Raw genomic sequence first — 25,515 nt, 5'->3', positions numbered from 1 at the left:
CATAATGACCAAAATACCAGGCATAAAATATAACAGGATGCTCAAGGAAGGAAAAGAGATCAAGAGCGTTCTCTCCTGGCTCCCTAGCCTCCTGACTTTTTTCGCTCCTGCTTCTCCTCCTTATATTCTCCAATGAAACGAGGGCAGCTCCACCAGGGCCCAGAGCAAATACTGCAGGGAAAAACCTTCTGCATCCTCTCCCTAGATCTTCAGTTTCCAAATCAGGAAGACAAGCGAGTTGAAGGCTGGTACAATTTTGTAGGTAACCCAGAGGACAAGCAAGGCAGCGTGCCTTTGCACATAGGTGCCCAGCACACAAAACAGCGACATACATACATAGAAATATTTTTGAGATTTTATTTTACAACTACATTCAAAACTGGCATTTAAGGCTTGATGTGCGTGAGTAGATTTTCCCCCTTAATATTAAGAAAACACAGATAGGTTATAAAAGAAAGAAAATAGGAAAATCACTTGTCTAGAAAGGAAAAATTATTAAGTACAATTTTATATGTAAGGTGTTTATTCATTTTCTTTCAAAAATGGGACCGCAGAGTCAACCTGTTTTATTATCTGCTATTCACTAAATGTTATTTAAAAAGTCTGCAGAGTGTTCTAGCACCTGGATGTATTGTTATTTATTTAATTAAACCCATATTAGATGTATAGATCATTCCTTATTTTTTCACTCTAATAAACAATGCTGTGATGTATATAGGAATTTCTGTAGCCTGCAGGAAACTTAGAAATGAAATGAAAATTACAGCTCTGTGTGATCAGGGAATTGATCAACACGACTCCATTGAACATCTTGGCAGAAACTCTAACTGGGGTCTTCTGACTTCCAGGCCTGGCCTCTTTCCCTGAAATTCATAGTTCGCAGTCCCACTGCAGCCTCTCAAATCACCTGCAGAGATGTTTTAAAAAGTTCATGTCCTCGCCTCACCCCCAAGCACTTCAGTGTAACTGGTCTAGAGTGCAGCACAGGTATTAATTTTTTTGCATTAAAAAAAAATTTTTTTTAATTGTACATATTTATGGCATCCAGTGTGATACTAGGATCGTATCAGGGTAATTCCCCATGCCTCTGTAAATATTTATCATTTTGTTTCAGGTTTGAACTTCCCTCTTCCAGTTCTTTATAAAATAGAAAATAATAATAGGAAACATCTCTCCAGGCTCTGTCACGTGCAGCAGGGTTAGAGCCACTGCTGTACACAGCGCCGTGCTGAATCAAGGTCTTGCAAAGAGGTGTCCTGGGACCCTCCCAGCATCCGTGCTGGAGGGAACTGTGTAACAGCCTCTCCAAACATCCTGCAATTACTCTTTAGCTAACAGCACCCAAGTATATTACTCTGGTGACCTCTCAGTCAATTTTCAGGCCGTATTTGGTTTTGAATGCTGGAAAAGAAATGCGTATGATTGTAACTGCTCAGGTTTTAGAGAACATTGAACATGTGCTTTAGAGCTGACCAGAGAGAGGGCAAATGAGGCAAGGCAGTTTCAGGGAAACCTGGGTGTCTCAGCTTTTCCCACTTGTTCTCACAGCCATCAGGCCCTTCAGGGTTAGGCTTTGGGTCTCAGTGGTCCTGCGTCCCCCACTTGCCTGGCACCAGCAGCCTTTCTGGGGATCTCCAGAAACCCCAGGGTTGTATTTCTATAAAATACTGGTGGCTGTGTAAAGGGGCCTATTAGATACTCACTGCCACAGTCAGCTGGCCTGAACACCTAAGGCCTCGGGCGCCAACTGTCCCACAGACGTGTCAATCCAACTAGAACTTGGCCATCACTACCACCGCCCCTTGCCAGCTGCAGTGGAGTTGCAAATAGATTGTATCCCGAGGCCAAGGAAAGTAGAGCTCACTTTTCTAGGCCAGAGACTGCAAGTTAGAAAAAAGATTGTTTGCTGAGTCTTTCGCTGATTTGAAGAGGTATCTGGAAGCAAACTTAATTGGACTGCAAAACCCCAGGATTTATTGATTCAGTGTTCAGTTCATACCCCCGGGTTCCACCCTAGGGCCTTGGCAGAAATGAGCTCAGGGGTCAGGCTATACCCAGAGCACCTCTCTCGGAAAATTTGCGAAGACCCCTTCTCCCTTACAGTGGGTTTGCTCCTGGGGCTGCTGCTGTCCCTCCGTGGTCTGCATTCCTCAGCATACCAACTGAGAGTAAAGGAGGAACTAAAAGTGGAAAGAGATGCATGTCCATTTGCAACAGACAGAATCTGTTTGGTCTCAGCCCAGAGATTCCTTAAAGACGGAGACCAAGGTGATGGAGATGGGCATCTGTGTGGTACTGGGCAGGGCCACGGGTTGGAAGTCTCATTGCAATTCTGTGTGACTGAAAGTGAGTCTTCTTAGCTCCTGGAGCTTCAGGTACTCACCTGCAAAATAGAGGTAATAATTCCTAGCTCATAGAGGGGTAGAAAGGATTCAATGACATCATATTTGTGGAGGCACTTGGCATACTGTAAAGCACCAGGCAATCCGTAGAGAAAGTGGTTTCTGTTTATTCAGTAAAGGATTCAGTGCGCCACTTAGCCTCCACGACATCAAGGAATAGTACATAGTACCCACCTAGTTCTAAAGCTGTCAGCGCCAACAACCCCTGCAATGGTGGGGAGAATGAATGGGCTTCATGAGCCACCTGGGAAGGAATGTGAGCCCCCGAACTATTCTTTAGTTTGCCTGCTTGACTTCCTGCTGGGCTAGGGTGGAGATGCTCCCACATCCAGGACACCCTCCCTGGTGTTGTGCAGGTGTGTGGTACAGTGGGTGAAGTTGTGCTTGCAACATCTGTAACCCACATTGGAGGGCCTGTCTGAGTTCCTGCTGCTTCACTTCTGATAACTCACCCCAGGGAACAGCAGATGATAGGTTGGTGGGCCCCATGTGGGAGGCCTGGAAGGAGTTCCAGGTTCCTGGCTTTGGCCTGGAAACTTTCTTTCTGGTTATTGAGGCACTTGGGGAATGAACCAATGGATGGAAGACCTCATTCATTCATTCCTTCTCTCTGTCTCTCTTTCTCTCTGCTTTTCAAGTAAACAGGGAAAAAATAATAAACATTAAAACAAAACACCCTCCCTTATCTCTGGCTTTTTCTATCCCCACCTATACCTCCCTCCCCATTATTTGCATCTCTGGATACACTTGTGATGGGGGTGCTCCGGGAAGGCACCGTTTTCTTATCCTGGGAGGAGTGAAGAGGTAGATTTGAGTGGGTAATAGACCCAGGAGGAAAGAGGCCTGTGGAGGGCTGAATGGTGTGTGTTTGGTCCCTGGAGCCTGGAATAAACCCAGACCTCTGTGGTGAGATGGAGTAGAGGCAGAAGCTTCCATAGAGATCAAGAGTTTGAGAAGAGCTTTGTAAGTCCCAGAGCCCAAGAATGGCAAGGAATTGGGGAGACTGGTCAGGAGGCCATTTTCTCACCGAGTCTGGACCTCGGCACCACGCTGCCACTCTGGGGCACGGGAGCTTTCAGAGCACCTCAGGGCGGCTCCCCTCACTTGCCTGTCTCAAGATGATGGCACAGGAGCTGTACAAAAGGGCCTGGTGGACCACGGGGCGTGGACAAGAGAACACAAGTCAAGGAAGGGCGAGTGGGGCTGGAGGTTGCAGACTGAGGAGTGGGCTCATGTGCACCCGTCTCACTGGGGACTGATCAAATAATAAACAACCATGAAACAGTTACAGAATCCCGACAGCTTAGGAGTTGGGACCTTCTTGTTCTCAAAAACCAAGAAGGTATTAACTGCGTTAGCGATAGAACACTGGCGTTTGAAATACTGGTGGTGAATCAAATATAGATGTGCAACTAGAAAGACCCATCGAGAAAAAGTTCAGTTCTCATAGAATTCTAGGATCTTAGTGATTTCAGGAACTTACCACTCATTTGATCTGGCTTCCCTCTAAATATACAAATTTCTCTTCTAAACATTTTTCCCTCCACAGGCAACACCCATGCTTTTCTAGAACTAACCCCCATCACCTAAGTCTCTCTTCACCTGACTACTTTATTGGGAAAGAGGGGAGAGTAGAGGGAAAGGCAACAGAAAAATGGGTGATCCACTGGGTTACATTAAGTCTTGAGTCTTAGACCAAGGACAAATTGTGTATTGGAAAGGAAATACTTGATGTAGATTTTTTAATTATTTGATTTATTTGATAGGCAGAGTGACAGAGAGAGAAAGAGGTGGGGGGGGGGGGGAGATCTGCTGGTTCACTGCCTAAATGGGTGCCACAGCCAGGGTTGGACCAGGAGGAGGCCATCAGCCTGGAACTCTGGGTTTTCCATGTAGGTGATGGGGGTCCAAGTACTTGAGCCATTTTCTACTGCCTTCCCAGGTGCATTAGCAGGAAGCTGAATCAGAAGCAAAGCAATCAATACATGAACCAGTGTTCTGTTAGGGAACGCCAGTGTTGCAGATGCTGCCTAACCCACTGCACCACAACACCAGCCCTCCAGCCCCTAGACTTTTTTTTTTTCTTTTTGTAAGCAGAAAAAAACTGATCCTAGAATGAACATTCTGCTGGGAGTTCAGAAATAGCTGTCTAGAAATGGTCATAACCCTGTGTGAATGGACATTTCAGTACTTCACATGCAGAATTCTCTTTCAGTTAAATCTTGCCGCCAGTAACAAGAAATCCGGTAAGACTTCTCCCCCTTTAGGTAAAGTAAGATCTGCTCAATATTTAGCATTCACACGGACTGTCACATTTCTGACAGGCTATTTGTCTTGGTCTTGATCATAATCAGATTAATGTCTACTGATTGATGCAAGAGTGCAAAGTGTGAGATATATGATAATTTAAATCATTGTCATCGTGGCAAAAGAAAGGAGTTTTCAAGCAATTACTATCTTTTCTATGAACATTGTCTTTTGTTACTTTAGGTTCAATTCTGGACATGTTAAACAAGTTCCATGGCTAATTAAATAAGCTTAGCTTTCATTAACTAAAAAATTGAAGGCAGGGTATGTTCCTTTTTTATGTATTTGGTAGGTTGTTTTTTAAAAATATTATAAATATTGACGCCTTTAAAATTACTTATTTTATTTATTTGCGAGACAGAGCCATAAAAAGCTCCCATCCTCTGGTTTATTCACAGCGGCCAAGGCTGGGCCAGGCCAGGAGCTGAGAACTGAATCGAGGCTGCGTACACGACTGGGGAGGGACTCAGCTACTTGAGCCATCGCCTGCAGTACTAGTGGGTCTGAGCACTCTGCAGGTTGCTATTCTGAAACCACAAAGAAATTTAAAAGGTGATAAAGATCAGACTTATACAAACACAAAATGATAAATATCCAGGCATTTCTCTAGTGGTTCATATGCAATCCCTGTGAGCAAAGAGGCAGGTGATAATTAACAGAGGTGGACACTCAAGGCTGAGGGCTAGTTTTAACCATCAGCAATCAGTTACGCCAGGTGGCCACGGCCTCCTCTAGGCACAGGGCACGTGCTCTCCAACCCACCACCGCCTCCCCTTCAGTTTCCCCTTTGCCCACTTGGGCCCCTGTGAACCTCAGTTTGAGGGTCTTGGATGACACCCTGGCTCCAGTCACCCTGTGATGGACGGTGGCCCCTGTGTTCCTGCAACTCCAATCTTTCACTCTTGGCAGGTCCACCCCTTAGTCAGCAAAGTTCCCAGGGAACTCATCAGCCCCCTTTCCCCACTGTCTCTCCTTGTTTCCAGCTGAATCATTCTCCTTCCCTCCCGCCTCGTTCCCCCTCACATCCCACAGAAGTTCCTTCTCCGAAGCTGGAGAATGTCTTTATAAGGCTGAGGCACGAAGCGAGCCTTTCCCAGGATGAACTCGGAGCGCGCTGCTTCCAGAAAGATTCGATCTAGACAGATAGCTGAACTCACTTCACATTTCCACATCAGATCTACAGTGGCTCCTGCACAATTACCTAATACTGAAACTTGCGGAATATTTTAAAGCTACTCCGAGGCTGAACAGACTTAAAACATGTTTCATCTTCAGAAAACAAAAGATTGAATCTATGCATATAAAAACCAGTTGATACGGCTTGTTTCATGGAAGGAACATTTGCTGAATGATTTTGCATTGTGCTGCACACTGTGGCCTAAAATAATCTGAGCAGTTTCCCCATTACTTGACGACGGCACGTTGATGATGATGCAGCCATTTGAGCTCAAGCTTGAGACTAAGACAGTGTGACTTCTGCAGGGGAAATGTTCATGGGAGTCACACAGTCTGTAAGATGCAGCAGTCTCCTTCAAAGCCTGTGTTTGCCCACGGAGCTACTCTTACAGAAGCGTTGAATCCTGGCCTCACTCCTGTGTGCTCACTTGCAGGGACCACATCAGCTGTCCCTTCTGCTTGGGCACACAGAGAAGGATTCTTTTTTTTAAGGTTTTTATTTAATGAATGCAAATTTCAAATGTACAGCTTTTAGGGATATAGTGTTTCTTCCCCCCATTCCCACCCTCCTTCCCCTACTCCCATCCCATCTCCCACTCCCTCTTCTATTCTACTTTTCACGAAGATTTATTTTTAATTGACTTTATATACAGAAAGCCAACTCTATACTTAGTAGAGACTTCAACTATTTGTACCCACACAGACATATAAAGTACAGCTTGAAGACAAGTTTTACTGTTAATTCTCATAAGGACAACTCATTGAGGACAGAGGTTCAGCATGGGTAGCAACTGCACAGTGACTCCTATTGTCGATTTAACAACTGACACTCTTGTTTATGACGTCAGTGATCGCCTGAGTCTTTTGACAAGAGCTGCAAAGGCTATGGACGCCTTTTTAGTCTACAAACTCCATCGGTTTTTAGACAGGGCCATATGCAAAGTGGAAGTTCTCTCCTCCCTTCAGAGAAAAGTACATCCTTCTCTGATGGCCCCTAGAGAAGGATTCTTGAATGTCCACACGTGACTCCCCTACTCGACACTCTCGGTGGATTATGAATTCTGGGGATTTGGGCCATCTGCGGGGCTCCAGGGAACTGATCTAGGAGGGGACACCTCTTCCACTCACCCTTCAGTAGAGTGAGATTTCTCCTTCCATGGAGGGCACAGCTGTCCTCACCCAAACTGGACCTCTCTAAATCACAGTCACAGAAAGACCCTGGCCATTAATATTGGCCTCAGAATCAGCCCTTAATGCATGCGGATCCGACTGAAAAGCCCATGAGAGTATTTCAGGCATGGAAAGCCAAGACACTCTGGCAATAAAAAAGACCTAAATGAAAGATCTCCGCGAGTGAGATCCCAGTGGGAAGAACAGGTCATCAAAGAAGGAGGTACCTTCTGTGAACAGAGGTGAGAACTTCCACTTTGACTACGACCTTGTCTAAATATGATCAGAGTTGGTGAACTCAAAAGGCTTCCATAGCCTTGGCAACTCATGACAAGAGCCTAGGGTGATTACTGAGGCCATAAACAAGAGTGTCAATTTGTTAAGTCAACAACAGGAGTCACTGTGCACTTACTCCTCATGTAGGATCTCTGTCCTTAATGTGCTGTACATTGTGATTTAATGCTATAACTAGTACTCGAACAGTATTTTTCATTTTGTGTTTCTATGTGGGTGCAAACTGTTGAAATCTTTACTTAATATATGCTAAACTGATCTTCTGTATATAAAGAGAATTGAAAATGAATCTTGATGTGAATGGAAGGGGAGAGAGCGGGAAAGGGGAGGGTTGCAGGTGGGAGGGAAGTTATGGGGGGGGGGAGCCATTGTAATCCATAAGCTGTACTTTGGAAATTTATATTTATTAAATAAAAGTTTTTAAAAAAGGAGATAATGACAAAAAAAAAAAAAAGAATTTCATGTCAGAAGGGGACACTTCTAAATCAGACCCACTAACAGACTAAGAGTTTTGGTCATTTTGGCCAGAAACTGGCAACAGTCTAAGGGAGGCAATTTAGGCAATTACTGCTAGGGTTTTAAACTCCACTTGCTGGGAGAGCAGGAGCTCTTGTGGGTTTATCGACAAGGGTTTTGAGTATCTTAAGAAGCAGTGCTTTTGAGATGGGTCTGATATCTCTTCTCAGTCTTGTCTCTTGTGAGTTCTTCCCATGTCTTCAAGCAGCTTCAATGCTATTCTCTTGAGTGCTCCTGTCACCCCAGTGGGAAGCTGGCTCTACTTTGAGCCCCTCTGGGAATTCATGTCAGTCCTCAGTCTCATCTCCTTGCAGCTCCTGTGCTTATTGGGGACCAGGAGGGAAGCTGGGTGGCCAATGTCATAGTCGTGGTGCACTGCTAAAATGTCTCCACTGGGAAACACCTGGAATTCAGCCCACCTGGTCCTGATGCATTTTTAGAACTTGTAGAGTCAACAAACAAGAAATAGGGTCCTTGGGGTAGGGGACTGTGTTGTGGCATAGCAGGTGAAGCTACCACCTGAGATGCCAGCATCCCATTCAGGCGCCAGTTCATGTCCCAGCTTCTCCACTTCCAATACTGCTAGCTGCTAATAGCCTGGTAAAGCAGTGGAAGATGGCCCAAGTGTTTGGGCCCCTGCATCCTCGTGGGAGACCCGGATGAATCTCCTGGCTTTGCCCTGGCCTAGTCCTGGCCATGCAACCATTTGGGAAGTGAGCTAGAAGATGGAAGATCTCTTTCTCTCTCTCTCTCTCTCTCTCTCTCTCTCTCTCTCTCTCCCCTTTCTTTCCTCTCTCTCCTCTCTCTCTCTCTCCTAACACCAAATTTCAATAAATAAATAAATAAATAAATAAATCTTTAAGAAAAAACAATGGTGTTGGAAGATGTTTGGACATAGATGTCTATGTTTGCATAGACAAAGTATGGGGGAAGAAAGTCCGAAAAATTCAGGGTTCAGATAAATGTGCTGAGGCCTCAAGAATGCAGAGCCAAGTTCTATTTTCATTCCAGTGGAGGCTTCAGTAAGGCCATAATTCTGTTACTGTTCCTTCCTGTCTGTGTTCTCAGTAGCTGAGGAAACCTTAAAAACCCTTAAATCGTCTGTGTGCTGACTGAAGTGATCCTTGTTCTGAAGCGTGGCCCGGGGAAGGAGAGAGACTCTATGTGGAAATAACAGTTTGTGGCAGTGGAAAGGGAGGAAAGAAATCCTGGAGAAATTCAAGAAGGAGAAGAAGGTTCTGTCTGGGGAAACAGCCCAGTGCCATGGCAAGAATGCAGAGACCACGGAGGCCACATTTTAAACCCTAGCCCCATCAAATATCTCAAGCAAATATCTCAACTTCTAGGAGCTCCAATTTCCTAGAAAATGAACACTAAGATACATTGGCTGCTCTGTGAAGCCTCCAATTGCATATTTTTTTTTTGACAGGCAGAGTGGACAGTGAGAGAGAGAGAGACAGAGAGAAAGGTCTTCCTTTGCCGTTGGTTCACCCTCCAATGGCCGCTGCGGCCGGCACACTGTGGCCGGCGCACCTTGCTGATCTGATGGCAGGAGCCAGGTACTTATCCTGGTCTCCCATGGGGTGTAGGGTCCAAGGACTTGGGCCATCCTCCACTGCACTCCCTGGCCACAGCAGAGAGCTGGCCTGGAAGAGGGGCAACCGGGACAGAATCTGGCACCCTGACCGGGACTAGAACCTGGTGTGCCGGTGCCCCTAGGTGGAGGATTAGCCTAGTGAGCTACGGCGCCGGCCCAATTGCATCTTACCTAGAATCCAGAATGGCCCTAGCACCTCATTCGCTGGGGAAAGGGCTGGCATCTTGGAACCATGAGGAAAAGTCAAAGATTCGCAAGGTCCTCATTCCATCGTTGAGCAGGTGAAATAACCTCGGCCTCCACCCACCTACGTAGGTAGCGCTCTGAGAAGCCACTCTGTGACCAGGCTGCTCTCTGTCATTTGCAGGTAAACGCGCTTCCCAGGCAACATGCCAGCCTTTGCAAACCTTGTCGTACTAGATTGCAAGTAAATAGCGTTTCAGATGAACTCATTTCCTCATGAAATAGTACGTGCCAAGGCTATAGAGCATAGTAGGTTATTAGTACAATTTAAACTCCTGTTTCTGTTTCCCCTTGATTCAAGACAAATAGTCTCTCCTGAAGTTTACTCATGGTCGAAGGTCTAGGGCCACATACACAAAAGTGAAAGGACGATGCTATTTGCTCTTCAAAGGGCAGCTTGAGTGGCCTCACTCTCTTCATGAAGGCTTTTCTCCTGCACCTACTCCAGCAGAGCTGATTGCTGCCTCCTTTATGTCTCTACTGCGCCTTCTGTATATCTCTTTCTTTTTTTAAAGATTTATTGATTTATTTGAAAGGCAGAGTTACTGGGGAGGGGGGGAGGGAGAGACACAGACAGAGAGAAATCTTCTATCCACTGGTTCACTCCCCAAATGGCTGCAATGGCCAGAGTTGGGCTGGTCTAAAGCCAGGAGCCAGGAGCTTTCCCCGGGTCTCCCATGTGGACGCAGGGTCTCAGGGGCTGTGGCCACCCTCCACTGCTTTCCCAGGCACATTAGCAGCTGGCACTGGAACTGGCGCCCATACGGGATGCTTGGATATGGCAGCTTAACCTGCTATGCCACGATGCCGACCCCTGTATGTTTCTATTGAGGCGCTGATCCCATTGCTTACCTTGATTTGTTTCCATGTTTACCTCTGCACGGATGTTTAAGTTATAAGTTCCTCAAGGACAGAGCCTGTTTCATTTATTATTTTTCTGGCCCATAATGAGTGTTCAATGTTTCATGTGTAAATAAAGAAACAGACTAAGAAAGAAAAGGGCAGGAGGGAGAGATGGATGAAGAAGGATCTCCTATTTCTCTCTCCACATGCCAGTTTCCCTTCTTTCACTTCTCTTGGTACAAACGGCCTACTCTTCCTGTCTCACAGGTCTTGCTAGAGATCATGCTGTGGGCTCAGGAGGCAGCCCTTTGGCTTACAGATGAGGAAATCTCTGTTCTCAGTAGACAGCTAGTGTGGCAAAGAGGTATCTAAGTCAAATGATGACATCTGCAGCCAGTGACGCCAGAGGGTGTGGTCCTGACGGATGAGATGCTCATGGAAGTTGCTATGTGGGGCTTCTGAGAAAGTCCTTGACAAGGGACACTCTTCCTTGGCTCATATCTTTGCTCTCTGCCTTTTCTACTTGTTCTGGAGCTACAACATCAATCTTAGGACTTTAAGGAAAAGGCCTGGAGTCCTATAGACATCTCAGTCTGGGTGCTGTGAATCAAAGACCAATACTTGCAAGTCCCTACCCACTATGTGTTTAACTCACTGATGTGTGGCCTATGTTGCCTGCAGCTGAAGACAATTCCAAACTGATAATCTTGTCTTCTTTCTTCTCCTCAAACATGCCAAGGCCAGTTGATTCATAGGACCTTCCCACTGGCTGTTCCCTCTCCTGAAATGCTTTTCTCTTAGATCTTCATATGACCCGTCCTTTCTCAAAATCAGATACCAAGTTAGAATGTCACCTGGAAATAACTATCCACACTGCATCCATCATTCTTTAATATCATCCTCTTTTATTTTCTGCATGCATGGACCACTATATGAAATGCTTTCTTTTGCTTGTTTCTTAACAAACCACTCCTGCCCCTGGCCTTTGCGCGCGCGCACACACACACACACACACACCATGAATCCAGGACCTTCTTTACCTGGGTCAAGGCTGTTGTATCACCAGCACCTAGAAGATCAGAGGCACTGGGAAGGTGTTCTAGGAAAAGTTCCCAGAAAGAGAGATGACTTCTGCATTTAGACATGAATATATTTTCTCATAGAAAATACTGTTATATATGTTGATTAGGTTTATAATTTAGGGAATTATGGGTTAAATACCATTTATGACCTAACTACTATATATAACATTGTTTATATGGGGTAATGAGTTTCAAGTTCAATTTTCCTTAATGAGCTCATTATAATCATGACCATAGATCCATGTTGCACTTTATCCTCACATCCAGAAAACCCTCTCTGCCTCCCTGAGTTGTCCAGCTGCCTCTTCACCTTTTGGTCATAACAGCTCATCAGATTTTTTAACTCCTTGATGAATTTTTCTGTGATTTATTCAAGGTGATTCAAAAGAATTTTAAGAGTTTTTTCTCACTCAATCTCAGGTAGATTTTTTAAGAGACAGATTTCTTGAGTGCCACTACCTATACAGTGGCCCTATCCCATTTCACATCCTGTCTTGTGAAAATTACAGTCAAGGTCTTTCAAAGGCACCATGTTTAATTTCCTGCCATTGCATCTGTTTCTGAAATGCATCTTATCCATGGTTCTAGTTAAAAGCAGCAAGGTCTTCTTAAACCTCCTGGGACCCCTCCCTCTCTGCTGGTTTTCAGTGTAGGGCACATGCAGACCATAATGAGACTGCAAGTGAGTACTTTATGTTTGGGAGAGGGAATTACTTTTTTCTAATGGCTGAAGAGCATGTCTCTTCTGATAAAACCATATATCGGGGCCAACAGGACAGGGTCCTCCACGTACACACACCTAAGGAGTATGAAGTAGCCCACTTTGAGGAAGCAGAAAGTTTAAAAGTCATGTGGTAAGAGATAAGCCCAGGGATAAAGGCTGGGCACTGTGGCAGGGATCGGCCATTAGTTATTTCCCAGTATCTATTCTCTCCCCTTTCCTTGGTAATAAAGTGCTCATTTTAATTTGGGTGACAGTGAGAAAATGACACATTTCCCAGTTAGGTGAGAGCATGTGATTCTCGCTCTGGAAGGTTTTATCTGGAAGTGTTTAAAGAGTTGCAACCCATGGCCTCGTGCCCTGGTTCTTTTCTTCCTCCTTCCTGCCTGGAACCTAGAGTGATGGCTGGGACTCCTGCAAGTGTGAGAGCTTGAACCTGGTGGCTTTAAGCACCTGCTACTTTGAGGTGTGTGTGTGTGTGTGTGTGTGTGTGTGTTTTAATGTAGCCAGGAATAATCCTTTTTGATACAGAGGCTCATGTGGGAAGCTTTTAAAAATATCCCAATGCCCAGGCTGCATCCTGAACCAATTACATCAGAAACTATGGATACAACTCAAGCATCAGCAGATTTTTCAAGCTGCCCAGAAGATTCCCAGGTTGTGAATCACCACTTTGGGCAGGCAGGCCTCATAGGCAGGGTGTTCAAGGATCTCCAATGGGTTGCAGCGGTGCTTGTTAGAAGTTCAGGTTTCCAGGCGTCAGGCTCAGAGGTTTTGTTTTTTGAGGTCTGAGGGCACCCCAGTGATTCTGTTACAGACAATCTAGGGATGACCTTTGAAGGAAGATTGCTCTAGGCAACAGGGAATCTTAAAGCAAAGAAGTGACAAGATCAGAGAAGTGTTTTAGGGGGATTAGTCTGGATCTAGTGAAAAAACTAAAAAGAAGAGGTGAGAGGTTTAAGGCAAGGAGATCATTTGGGCAACACTGCACCAGTGGATGGCCTGAGGGGACACGTTTATGAACTATGAGGGAAATGGGGAAAAAGAGAAAATACTTGACAGACACTGAACAAGATCAAACATTACAGAACTTGGTGATGGATGGGCTGTCGGGTGGGAGGACTTAGTCCTTCGTGACTAAGGCATACATGAGGGATATCACCTTTGCTCAGACTCAGTCACCTTGGTGGCTCTACTGTGTATCTACAGCTGTGGGTTCAAGGTGATTTGTGTTAGTCTGATAATTTCTAGAATCTCCCATCAAGTCATAAATGTTTATTTGGTAAATCAGTTCTTTTTAAAGGCACAGACACTTTATCCTAACAAGAATCTATTTCACAAATAAGTTTAGTATATGTAATGTGTATACACACACACACACACACACACACACACGGGCAAGCGATGAAATATTTTTCATGAAGTTCTATTGTTTTATTTTTAATCCTGTCTTATAAAGCAATAGGCAGTATAGTTACTGCTTTGGAGCTGTGCTTTATCTAGATATCTTTCTGAAATGAGACACAGCTGATCTCTCAAAAGGTAAACTTTTAAAGAACAGTTCTAAAAGGTGATCTCAGTGGTAAAGGGTTATTCAACTATTCAACATAAAGCCATCAAGTAGGAGATATTATGGAAATATTTGGTCAAATCTAAACTCAACAGAATTAATTTATGAATAATTTAAAAATACACACTGGGCACTGATTGGTTGTAATAATGAACACTGCTGCCTCAGAAACTGATGAATTGATCTTAGGTACAGTGTTTAGTCCTCTGTGGTTTCAAAACAACATATTGGTTCTAGAGTTATAAAACAGAAAAATAGTGACCAAATGCAATAGAAATGTCATAAGGCATAAACTAATTTAACTCTTCAGTCCTACTCATCTCTGTATAAAGCAGTTTCTTTTAAGAATAGATTTTAAAATACCAAATAAACAGACAAGGCACACATATCATCGCCGAGCCTGCCACTCCGGGTGCTGAGATGAATGAAACACAGCCTTGCTCTCTTGCACTTCATAGTATAAATAATAAAGTGACAATGAATTTTCCTAAGCTCATTTTAGATTTAATTTTCTCCCTAATTGGAACACTTATTAAAAAGATTCTAACAAGGGGGAAGTTATTAGATCTGTCCAAAACATAAAAAGGCTAAACTTCAATAGGCAATGGGAGAACACGAATGCAGATTCTACATCTCCGTTTAGTTGCTAATAATATCATTCTTCTTTAATCGGTCACTTTCTCTGGAGTGTGCTTATGGTCCTGAAGCAACAGCACCAGCACCATTGAGGGGTCACGACCTGATCCACCTTCTCTTGCACACCACGGACAGTGTCCCGGGTGTTGGTCATTGGGTACCTCACCAACACCCCTGAGTCTTCTCTCACACAGGTAGATTTTTTTTTGACAGGCAGAGTTAGACAGTGAGAGAGAGAGAGAGAGAGAAAGGTCTTCCTTTTTTCCATTGGTTCACCCCCCAAAATGGCTGCTATGTAATTGAACTGGTCAAACCAAAGCCCTAGCCATATTGGAGACCTACTACCTTTGTGAACATGCACATTTTGTACAAAAAGCATTCTATTCTGTGGAAACAAGCCCTCACCCCTTATATGAACTACAATTCTTGTAAATGATGAAACACTGGGCCCTGGGATGTCTTAGCATGAAAGGGCAGAGAGAATATATAGACCATCCTGGATGAAATGACTCCTCCACTTTGGGCAAAACAACCCTAGTTGAGCATTCTACTACGGTGGGCCAAGGGAACTTGTTAAACGTTGAATTATGTCTGACTCCCCATCCCCACACCCCTGCCAAGTTCACATGGTGAAGTCCTAATCCCCAGAACTTCAGAACATGACCATTTTTGGAAATAGGGTCACTGTAGATATAATTAAGATAAGGTCATACTGGAGTGGAGTGGGTCACTAATAATCCAGCATCACCAGTCTCCTTGTAAAACCAGAAAATCTGGACAGACACACATACCTGGGAAATGTATGTGAAGTTGAACACAGAGGAATAGAGCATCAGACACCCTGATCTTGGATTTGGAGCCTTCAGAACTGAGACAATAAATTTCTGCTTTTTAAGCCCCGCAGTGTGTGGTGCTTTGTTTTGCCAGCCCTAGCAAACTAATATGGATTTGTTCTTCCATCGCAGTCTTTATGGATAGAGTATTGTTTTGTTACAGGCTGCACTTGCCTTCCACTATGTGACCAATGCGAGTTAAACATTTGAAAGCAAAACACCTGTCATAGGAAGGAAAAAAAATGACAGAGCGTGGGTGGCCTGGCATGTCTGCCCACCACAGGTCTCTTTAACTAACAGCAGAGCCTGTCACTGCCCACACAAGGCCTCCTCCACCAGGTGGATCAAGGAAAGCTGTGCCAGCTGCCTCCAGGTCACGGGGCTCTTCTTCCCTACTCTCCTACCCCACATAATTGCTCCTGGCTCAACTACCGTGTGGATGGCACATTGCTGCATGAGCTGCGGGTCTCTGTTTCCCTACCTCCCAGAAAATAGAACAAGGAAGTGGACAAAAAGCCAGCTAGGAGTGAGACTGGAAAAAAATGCAGCCTAAAAAGTGAATAGAAATCAAAACCAGAACAGACCAAAAAAGAAGAAAGAACACAAGGAGAGATGAGACAGAAGGAGCAAAGGGGAGAAATGTGAGCCTGGCTTATAAGGAAAATCCTTGCTGGAGGAAGAACCTGAAATTGGTGTTATAGATTTCTAGAGTATTTATGAATTTGTTCCAGAAAGCCATTAGGAAGTGAAGATTTTTTTCTTATGAATGCAATATATGTGTAGACCCCAGCAAATTATTTCTGGAATTCAGTAATCAAACTTCCTGCAGAGTGCTTTTTTTTCATAGCCTAGTTCCACAAGCAGTCTATATAGGATTCCATGTGAATTTGCCTACAAGACTGAAATGATGAAACCAGGGGACTCCAAAGTCATTCAATTTAACCCTCTCTCTCTTAGACATACAGAGAACTTAACAAACTTTCTCATTGTCACACAGTCTGTATCAGAACTAGATCCAAAGATTTTGTAAACATATGATGTGTCAAAAATCTAGGTTGAATTATTCAAAGAAAATATTTCTAGGTGTAGCTACTTTTGACAACCATCTGGGAAATTTCAATCTAGAACATTCCTCAAATATAACAAACTAAGGTAAACAAAGATTTATCCCAGCCAAAAATTTGTTTTAAGACTATTTGATGGCTTAATATTTTCAAATATATCCAGACAATCTGAATTGTAAATGTCTTAATATACAAATCTAACCTGCACCAAATAGCATTTGCTATATGCTAGACAATTTTCTAAGTATTTGGTCCTCAAAATGCCATGGGATTTGGTTCCATTATTTATAAACCCCACTTGGTGGATTAGGGAACTGAGGCAGAGGAAAACAATATTTTTACCCAGGGTCACAGTACTTGTGAATAGCAACACTGCCAGTCTGACCCTCGTCTCTGTACTTAACCACGTACCAGACTACCACACACCACTATGAAGCAATTTTCATATCAGTTCACACACGTGTTTGTAGTAAGTGGGAAAGTCGAGATTTTTATCCAGATTTAATCTGATTTAGAATTAATGCTTTTTCCCATCACACTAAGCTTCCTCTCTTATTAACATATTTAAACTTCATTTAAAATTTGTATTTATTTTAAAGGGAGGGAGGGAGAGAGAGAGAGAGAGAAGGAGAGAGGGAGGGAGGGAGGGAGAGAGAGAGAGAGAGAGAGAGAGAGAGAGATCTGCCATCCATTACAGCATTCCCAAAGTGACCACAATAGCCAGGGCTGGGCCAGACTGAAGTCAGGTGCCTGGCACTCAATCCAAGTGTCCTATGTGGGTGTCAGGGACCCATGTAGGAGCCATTGCCTGCCACCTCCCAGAGTGTGCATTAACAGGAAGCTGAAATTGAGAATGGAGGTAGGACTTGAATCCAAGCATTCCAGCATGAGGTATAGGTACCCCAAGTGACATCTTACCTGCTGTGCCAAAAGCCCACATCTAAACCTTATTTTTAATATCTGGAGTAAATCCTACTACTTTGACCCTCTGCAGCAGCAATGAACAAAAGGAAGATTCAGTCCAACGCAGACACCACAGAAGCGAGTCAGAAAGGGGCTCCTAACCCTTGTTCACCAGCCATCACACCTAGCTCTGGGGTTTACTGGCTCCTCTGAGTCACATGTCCTGTTTGTGCTATGCTCTTCTCTCTTCATTCTGATGAGGTGGTGTAGTTGATCGGACAGGCACTATAGCAGGGAGCAAGAGACCAGGGTTCCAGTCTTAAGGCAGCCTCCCGCCAGGAAAGTACCCTTCAGGCTGGGTGTGCAGTCCCTGCTTCCCAAACCTCACTTACTTCATCCTCCCAACTACACCAGAGGTCACAGATGAAGGAGATCCAGAGTTAATTAACCCCACCAAGGACACGGAAGATGGTCTCTCTGACTCCAAAATCTTCCCGGATGTTCTGCCAGGTTGCCTTGAAAGTCACTTAGATCCTCTGGTCCTGAGACTTCTCAACCCCGAAGTGCCGTGGGGCCCTAGGGATTCTTTGAAGGTATGCCAGAGCTCACTTTGCACAGGAAGTCTGAGGAGACGGGGCCCAGACTGCCACCTGCCCCTGATGTGATGCAGTTATGAATGCAGGACACATGCACACACACACACACACACACACAAATGGTGCTCAACGATGCCATCATGACCTGCCTCATAAATTTCGCTTTCCACATTTAGATTGAAGGGAGAGCTTATGGCTAAAAAAAGAGGAGTTTGGGGACCACTCTCACAAGTGATCTTTAAATCCCTGTTCAATTTTAATATCTAGAAGGGATCAGAATTGTGAAGGCAGAATAACTGGCAAATCAGACGGAGGAGATCTTAGGTTCACCTGGTTGGCTCTGTCCAGAAAACATCTGATGCATGGAAGAGGCGCCACTCGGACTTCTGCAGATCTAAGCACGATTTGAGAAAGGATTTTGATTGTGTCAGTGAAGACAGCCAGTTAGGGAGAAACACAGCCTGGCTTCTTCTCTGGTGATCATGAGCATTTCCTGAGGGCTTCCATTGGTCAGGGATGAAAGGGATGTAGAATTGTGGCTGAATTCTAACCCATTGTCCTTTCTCTTCCTTTCTCACCCTGTCTACCTTCATTCCTGTCTCTCTCCTCTGTCTTGGAAGTCAGCTGGTAGACAAGGAAAGAGTGGTCTGCCCTGGTGAGAAATTAGTGCATTCCCTTAGTTCTTCAAGTCCTGCCTTTCCCCCATTCACGTTCCAGCACAGAGCAAAGCACTGATACTTAGATGATAGCCGTCATGCAGTGTCTTGAGGAATATGTGGAGAGCCAAGTTCTATTTCCCCCCATTCCTCTTGCTTATGTACCTTCATGGAAAGGCATTCACATAGAAAAGAATAAGGCCAACACAAGACCCAGTGTTAATCATACTGATGATGATAATACCTTGTGACAAAACATTTATGAAAGTACATTTACAGCTATTCAGTATTCAAAGTCGTACAACCATCACCAAAGTCCAATTCTGGAATGGTTCCATCACCCCACAAAGATGCTTTATCTCATCTGCAGTCACTTCCTGTTCCCACAGCCAGCCCCAGACAACCACTAATCATTCCATCACTATCGTTTTGCTTTTTCAGGGCATTTTGAAAAAGTGGAATCCTTTGATATGTGGTGTTTTTCAGTTAACATACTCATTTTAAGGTTCATCCATATTTTAGCACATATCAAGCACTTTGTTCCTCTTTACATAACACCCTTCTGAATGGCAGAATTATGTAGCGGGAAGAGCATGGATTTCAGAAACATGCCAAGGTGGGACAGAAGCCAAGCTGTGCCACTTTTGGGCTGCATGACTTTGGGCCAGTTCCTCAATCTCACTGAAACTCATCTGTAGAATAAGAATGCTAATTCCTCTCTCAGAGGACTAGCCTGTGAATTAGCTGGATTGTGACAGCAAATAGTAGGCACTCAAAAAAAAAAAAAAAAAAAAAAAAAAAAAAAAAAAAAAAGCAGTCCTTCTGTCTGCATTTCCCAAAAACACTTTGCTTTTCTTCCCCTTGCCTCAAACTTGAAAGTGAATCCTCCAGCCTCCCAACATCAAGGCTGAAATGAGAACCCACATCAGAAGCAACATCCGAAACGGAATTCCGCCAAAAGGAATTGCATCCTTCATTAATGGAGCCCAGATGGTGAGGAACTAAAGGGATTTCCTCCAATTATATTGCTGTCATTTGTTATAAAGAACGTTAAATTGCATTCGATTATTTTTAAGAGGGAAGAATGTGTCCAATTCTATCCTAGAACATTTTATATGTGGACCTTACCTTTGTGGTGCCCTATATCCCCACTCATTCTAACAAAACTGCCTACCTTAACAGCAACCCCCAGATAATATGTAAGCAAGCAGCAGAGGGCTACAAAGTCCAGAGCAAATAAAACCCATGGGAAATCCTCAAAACTCAACTTTTGGTCAAGAGTTTCAGATGCTTTCTTTCTTTCCTACCCCAGTAGAAGAATGCATGCAGCCAACTAGATGAACAACTCTCTCCTTCATTCTTCCAGTCCACCCTCTTTGTCTTGAAAAGGTTCTCATTCCATATTCCAGCCTGAAGCGACCCTGGATGTAACCTTGTTGTACACACTTGGACCCAGGGTTTACAAATATGCTACTCCTTAGCCCTGAGCTAACATTCCCTGTCCCAACTGTGCCTTCCATTCCTGAACAATTGTTTTCCTACCCTTTAATTCACCACCAGTCCCCTTCATGTTCCTGGCTATTTTTTCCACCTCCTTGTCTAGGGATTTGTCACAGCTGCATCCCCCTCCCCCACAAGTTCCCAAAGCAGTTAGTAACCTCTTTCCCCTCTCAGTACCCTGTTCCTAAATTCATTTCCTGTTAACTATAATGGTTAAAACAAAAGGGATAAGGCTTCTCAATATCTCTGCTAAATTAAAAAAAAACATATTTTGTTAATCCCTCATCTAGAAGAGATTAACATGGAGTTATCTTTTAATGTCATAAAATGCCTGTTGTCAAATATAAGCTAGTTATTAAGAGAGGTGACATGTGGCTTTCTAATCTTTATTTACCACTAATAGTCACTGTACATATTCTTGGCATCACAGATGGTGAAGATCAATTCTTTCACATAGGTTAATCAGATATATTTCCTATAAGGGATCAATCAGTCCACATCATCTTCAAGTATGTATGGCTAATCTGAACTTCTATTTGGGTAAAGCTATACACATGCAGATAAACAGAAAAAGGCTATATCCAGACTGAGCCAAGTACTTAAGGGATTTGTACAAGGATTCCTGCATTTCCTTGCTCTAAGTACTTATCTTGAAAATAGGAACTGTTAACCAAATCCATGGCTTTGCTCTCAATAATGAAAATCTAAGCAGTGCATGGGGTCTCAGGAGAGACATTTTCACTCATTGTATTACCACCTAACATAGGCTTGGGAGTCTACACAAGTGGTAAAAATGAGCAAAAATTTGGGGAGCAAAAGTGATTTAAGTTTACTTCAATTTGGGAAATTCTCTAATGTATAAAACTTTTCTTCTGGTAAAACTTCCCTTTCATATCGCTACAGTAAAGAGAATAATTTATATCCAAGATTGTATTTTAGGGATTTTATTTTAAGCAGCGTCCTAGGAATTTATCCCATGGTATAAATAGTTTGGTAAATCTGGGATTTAGCAAAGATTTTCTCTCTACAGCAAGGGCCTTTTGTTCAGCGGCAGATGAGAAAGTCATCTTGAGGCATGATGATTTAATAACTTCAGTTTATGCTCAAACAGTGGCCCCTGAAAAATCTTAAGCCCCCGATTCCAGTATGTGGTCAGCAGATTGCTAATTAATTTAAAAGCCATCACTTAGTGACCAAAATTGTCCATATTTATAAATGAAAATCGCAGTCTTCAGATTACTGAAGTTCGCAAGTAGCACTCCGAAGACCCTCGACCTCAGGGTGACTGGTTACAAACCTCACCCTGGCCAGAGATCATTTTCTGAGGACTTGGAAACCAGACCGTTCACTCCACATTCACGCATCCCGCATACGGATTACCAAACAATGCCAAAAACCTCCTACCCTGAGATGGCAGCCAGTTTTTGGTGTGCCTGACGGGCCATTTCACAGCCTTTAGTTCTCGTCTTGTGCATTTCTGCCCGGAGCGAGGGGCAGCTGACCGAGACATCCCCAATGGAGATGACCAACTCTCGGAACAGGGCCACTTGCGTGTTGAACTCTTGGACAAGCTGGAAAAGAAGCGAGTTCCTTTCATCAAACCCACCATGGAAAGTTTCCCACCTCGGTGAACCTAGCTGGGAGCCTTCACCAGCCTTCACCCACCCGTGAGCCTGCGCTCCCCAGATCTCCCGCTAAGCAGTCCCTGAATTGGTTAAAGCTTAAGGCACAGAGCCGGCAAGTCTCTTTGTCCAAGGCAAGTGCCTATTTTTCCTAGGCGAGCCTGGCCGTTCGAGGTCTGTTTCCAGTTCAATTTGCCCCCACCGGTTCAGACTGAGTTTCTGAAAAGCCAGAGCCTATTTAGAGAGCTACCCTGTTACTCCCAGGTCAATAGAGAGCGATGCTGGGGACTGTGGCGTAGCCGCTCCCCTCTGCTACTGCTGGGAAGGAAATGGATTTGAAGTTGCACGGGGAACAGACCAAAGGTAGAGCGTGAGGAAAAAGACATTCACCTCCTGCCTGGCCGCTGCCCCTCTCCGGCTCGCTCGGGGAGCGTGACAGGAAGACCGGCCACGGCCTCGGCGCTGGAACCTTCGTCCCCTCTGCAGCGCCGCGTGCGCTCTGTTTGGGTTTGGTGGCTGCCGTCTCCCCACAAAGCAGCATCCCCACTGCCCAAGCCCTCCCTCCCCGGTGAGCGAGCCCGTTCACCCTGTCTTTGCAATCCACCATTCTTGGCGGGGGTAGAGGCACCACCTACAGCCGCTGACCCCCAAGCCCCTTGCCATGGCACTTCTCTGAGCGAGGCCATCCATGCACGACCCCGGTGTCACCCCGAATGTGGGGGACTGCTGATTTAAAAATAGTGCATGGGCACGTGATCGGCATGGAGGCGCGGAGGGTGGGGGAGTGGCTGGCACCCAGGCAAACGATTCACATGCTCGACTCCCCCACCCCCTCTAAAAAAAGCCCAGAGGCGCAGTTTTTCACCCACCATCTTGCAGTCGTCCAGGGTTCGTTGGGTTTTGTGGGCGCTCTCGGAGCCGCTGCCCCTGCGCTCCCAATCCCCGCTCTGCAGCGGGGGCTTGCTGATCTGGAAGATTGAGGAGCGGGTGGACCGGCTGGGGCGCTTTTTGCGCCCATTCGGTGCAGAACTCATGCATACACATCCACCAAGCCGAAGCCGCTGGTGCAGTGCGCCCCGGCGCGGGCGGCCCGGTCTTTGCCCTGCGCGCTGCCGCCAAGCAGCCGGAGCTGGGACCCGAGGCGCGCCGCTCACAGGCTAGGGGCTGGCTGTGCGGGCGGGTAACCTTCAGCTTGAAGGAGAGCCGGGGAAGCGCCGGCTGTGCAGTGCAGCATCGCTTCCACTAGCAGCGAGGAAGGGGCGCGATCAAGTTCTGTTCAGCAGCATCGCCGGCCCTGTCCCGGGAGCTGGGCGCTGGCGCTGGCGCGCACCGCCCGCCTCTCCGCAAGGATCGCAAGGCTGGGCCAGAAGGAACGCGCCGCCCGGAGGCTCGGAGTTTCCATTCAGATGGGGGAGCCGCGTTCAAAGCCTGCGCTGCAAGGCGGGGGGCGGGAGGGGACGTCGCTCCTGCTTCAGTGCCTTCCCGCAGCGGCACTCGCTTGCCTTTTCCCCCTCCCTCCACTGTCACCAGGCCTGGAAGGGCTGGCCGTCCCCGAAGCAGGCAATTGGCTCCAATCGGCTAATGGATCCCTCGTCTCTGCCGGCTCGTCTGTTTGAGGATCCCAAATGAATCCGTGGCGGGACTGGCAGACGCAGGGACTCGGTCTGGCTGACGTGGCTCGCGGCCCCGCACATTGATAGGATGGGAATACTAATGTGATCCGTCCATGCAACCCCCTTCCCCCTCCACAGTTGATGCACTTATCCAATCAAATCCCCAGGAACATCAATTGCAATATTACTTCATCTGCTCTATTATTAGAAGCGAAAAGTGTCATCAGAGCGGAGCACTTTGCCACACGCTGGGACCTCAACACAGATTTCAAATAAACCCGTGTGGGCTCCAGGCCCTCACTCTCTGAAGATGAGACTGGGCTACAGGAGGGAGTGGGGTTTTTGCTTCAAAAGCAAGACCTCTAGGTAACACAACAGGAAAGCTTTGCTGCCCAGGCTTGTTTTGGTTTTGGTTTTGTCTTTGTAAATGGGGGTGGGGCAGTGGGATCCCAGAGCACAGAGGCAGTCACTCCACCTGATCCTCAGCCCTCTCCCATTTTACCCAGTAATGCTCTTGGTCTTGCATTGTAGGATCTCAGGATCCCGCTCTGAGAGTGTCCTACTAGAGACTTGAACAAGGAAGAGCCAACAGAGCTCCCTGGGGTCTCAGAAGGGTCCTCTCCTCCTTTGTCCCATTTCTTATGGGACATCAGGAACCCTGAGACCACTCACTGGAGGTGGCCCAAGAAAGCAGAGGATGCCTACATGACAAGGGTGGGGTGTGGTCTTTGGTCATTGAAGTTAAGCCATCCCACTGATATCCTAAGGTCCTTCTGAGAGGAAGAGGGAGGGGGGTGGGCCTTCAACTGCAGTGCTGTGAGAATGCTTGTTCCCAAGAGAGAAAGGAGCACGCTACTGACCCACTGGTTGTGTGTTGAAATCCTGCTGAGCAAACCAGAGGTTCCTGGTCAATCTCTTAAGAGTTCACAGAAAGGGAGAGCTACAAAGAACCAGGAAGGCTGACACCCTAAGGCGGTAGCTCTAGAATTTTTTATTTTAATAAGATCGGTAACCATGTTAGGTGGCATGGTATGATAAGAGAGATTTGGTCTTTGGCCCCAGTTTCTAGCACTGAGCTCCTAAAACCTTTGAAAATTACCAGAGTGGTGAAGGTTATAGGAGAATCTTGTCCCTTGAAGTTTGAAACTTGGGGGAAGGGAGAGGAGTTAATTATTGAGTTAATCACTAATGACCAATTCTTGAACCAATCATGCCTACATAAAAGAAGCCTCCTTAAAAAAACCCAAATGATGGCAGAGTTTGTGAGCTTCTGAGTTAGAAAAGACAGCTAGTGCTGGAAGGGTGGCACATCCAGGGAGGACATGGGAGCTCCATTTCCCGCTCCTATGTCTTCCATTTGTCTGTTTCTGAGTTGTATCTTTTAACATAAACTAGTAATAATAAGTAAAGCAGCTTCCTGAGTTCCACAAGTAATTCTGGCGAATTTCATTGACCTTGAGAGGGAAATTATGGGGACCTCTGAATCTGTAGCCATATTGGACAGAAGAATGGGTAACCTGGAAGCCAACACTTGCAACCAGCCTCTGAGGATCCAAAGCACATTCTTGTGGGACTGAGCCCTTAGCCAGAGTTGGAGAAGTAGCGCTGGGAAAGACACTGTGTACTTGCCTGGGAGTGAGCCTAACAGGTGGACCTCTAAATGGACTTTCAGTTGCATTTGCATAGTGCAATTGTCCCTCAGTATCCTGGGGGCTGGGTTCCAGGCCCTGCTGATATCAAAATCTGAAGATATTCAAGTCCCTTACTTAAAATGGTGTAGTATTTGCATACAAAGGTCTTCAAAAAGTTGGAATGTGTATTATGAAAAATCTATACATGGGTTTTAAATCTCTGCACCCAAATAAATTTGCCACTTAAAAAATTAGTTGCTATTTAATTTTTTAAAAATTTATATCAAAGAGAGACAGAGATAGAGCGATTTTTTATCCACTGGTTTACTCCCTAAATGCTCAAAACAGCCGGGCCTGGGCCCTGCGAATGCCAGAAACCAGAAACTCAATCTGGGTCTCCCATGTGGGTGGCAGGGACTCAAGTACTTGAGCCATCACCTGCTGCCTCCCAGGGTGTGCATTGACCGGAAGCTGGAATCAGAAGCAGAGCTGGGATTTGAACCCAGGTAGTCTGATGAGAGATGCAGGTGTCCCAATTAA

The 25,515-nt window shown here is 45.4% G+C and overlaps 1 protein-coding gene across 3 annotated transcripts in view; it reads right to left on the bottom strand.

Moving 5' to 3' along the window:
• RGS7BP (regulator of G protein signaling 7 binding protein) overlaps positions 1–23,423 on the bottom strand; it is a 125,826-nt gene extending 102,403 nt beyond the window's left edge. The window contains exons 1-2 of one of the 3 annotated variants that reach the window (XM_002714060.5): positions 22,601–23,423; positions 21,514–21,680 (exon numbers count right to left, since the gene is read on the bottom strand). In XM_002714060.5, coding sequence (XP_002714106.2) covers positions 21,514–21,680; positions 22,601–22,765 — 332 coding nt within the window. In that variant the 5' untranslated portion in view covers positions 22,766–23,423. Of the gene's footprint in view, positions 1–21,513; positions 21,681–22,121; positions 22,255–22,600 lie in introns of those variants that run through there. The other 2 variants (XM_070056919.1, XM_017344746.3) reach the window with 2 other exon arrangements.
• Between the last annotated feature and the right edge of the window lie 2,092 nt (positions 23,424–25,515).

Source organism: Oryctolagus cuniculus, chromosome 14, assembly GCF_964237555.1.
Source record: "Oryctolagus cuniculus chromosome 14, mOryCun1.1, whole genome shotgun sequence".
Taxonomy (NCBI): Eukaryota; Metazoa; Chordata; class Mammalia; order Lagomorpha; family Leporidae; genus Oryctolagus; species Oryctolagus cuniculus.
This window is presented reverse-complemented; position numbering and strand designations above follow the sequence as displayed.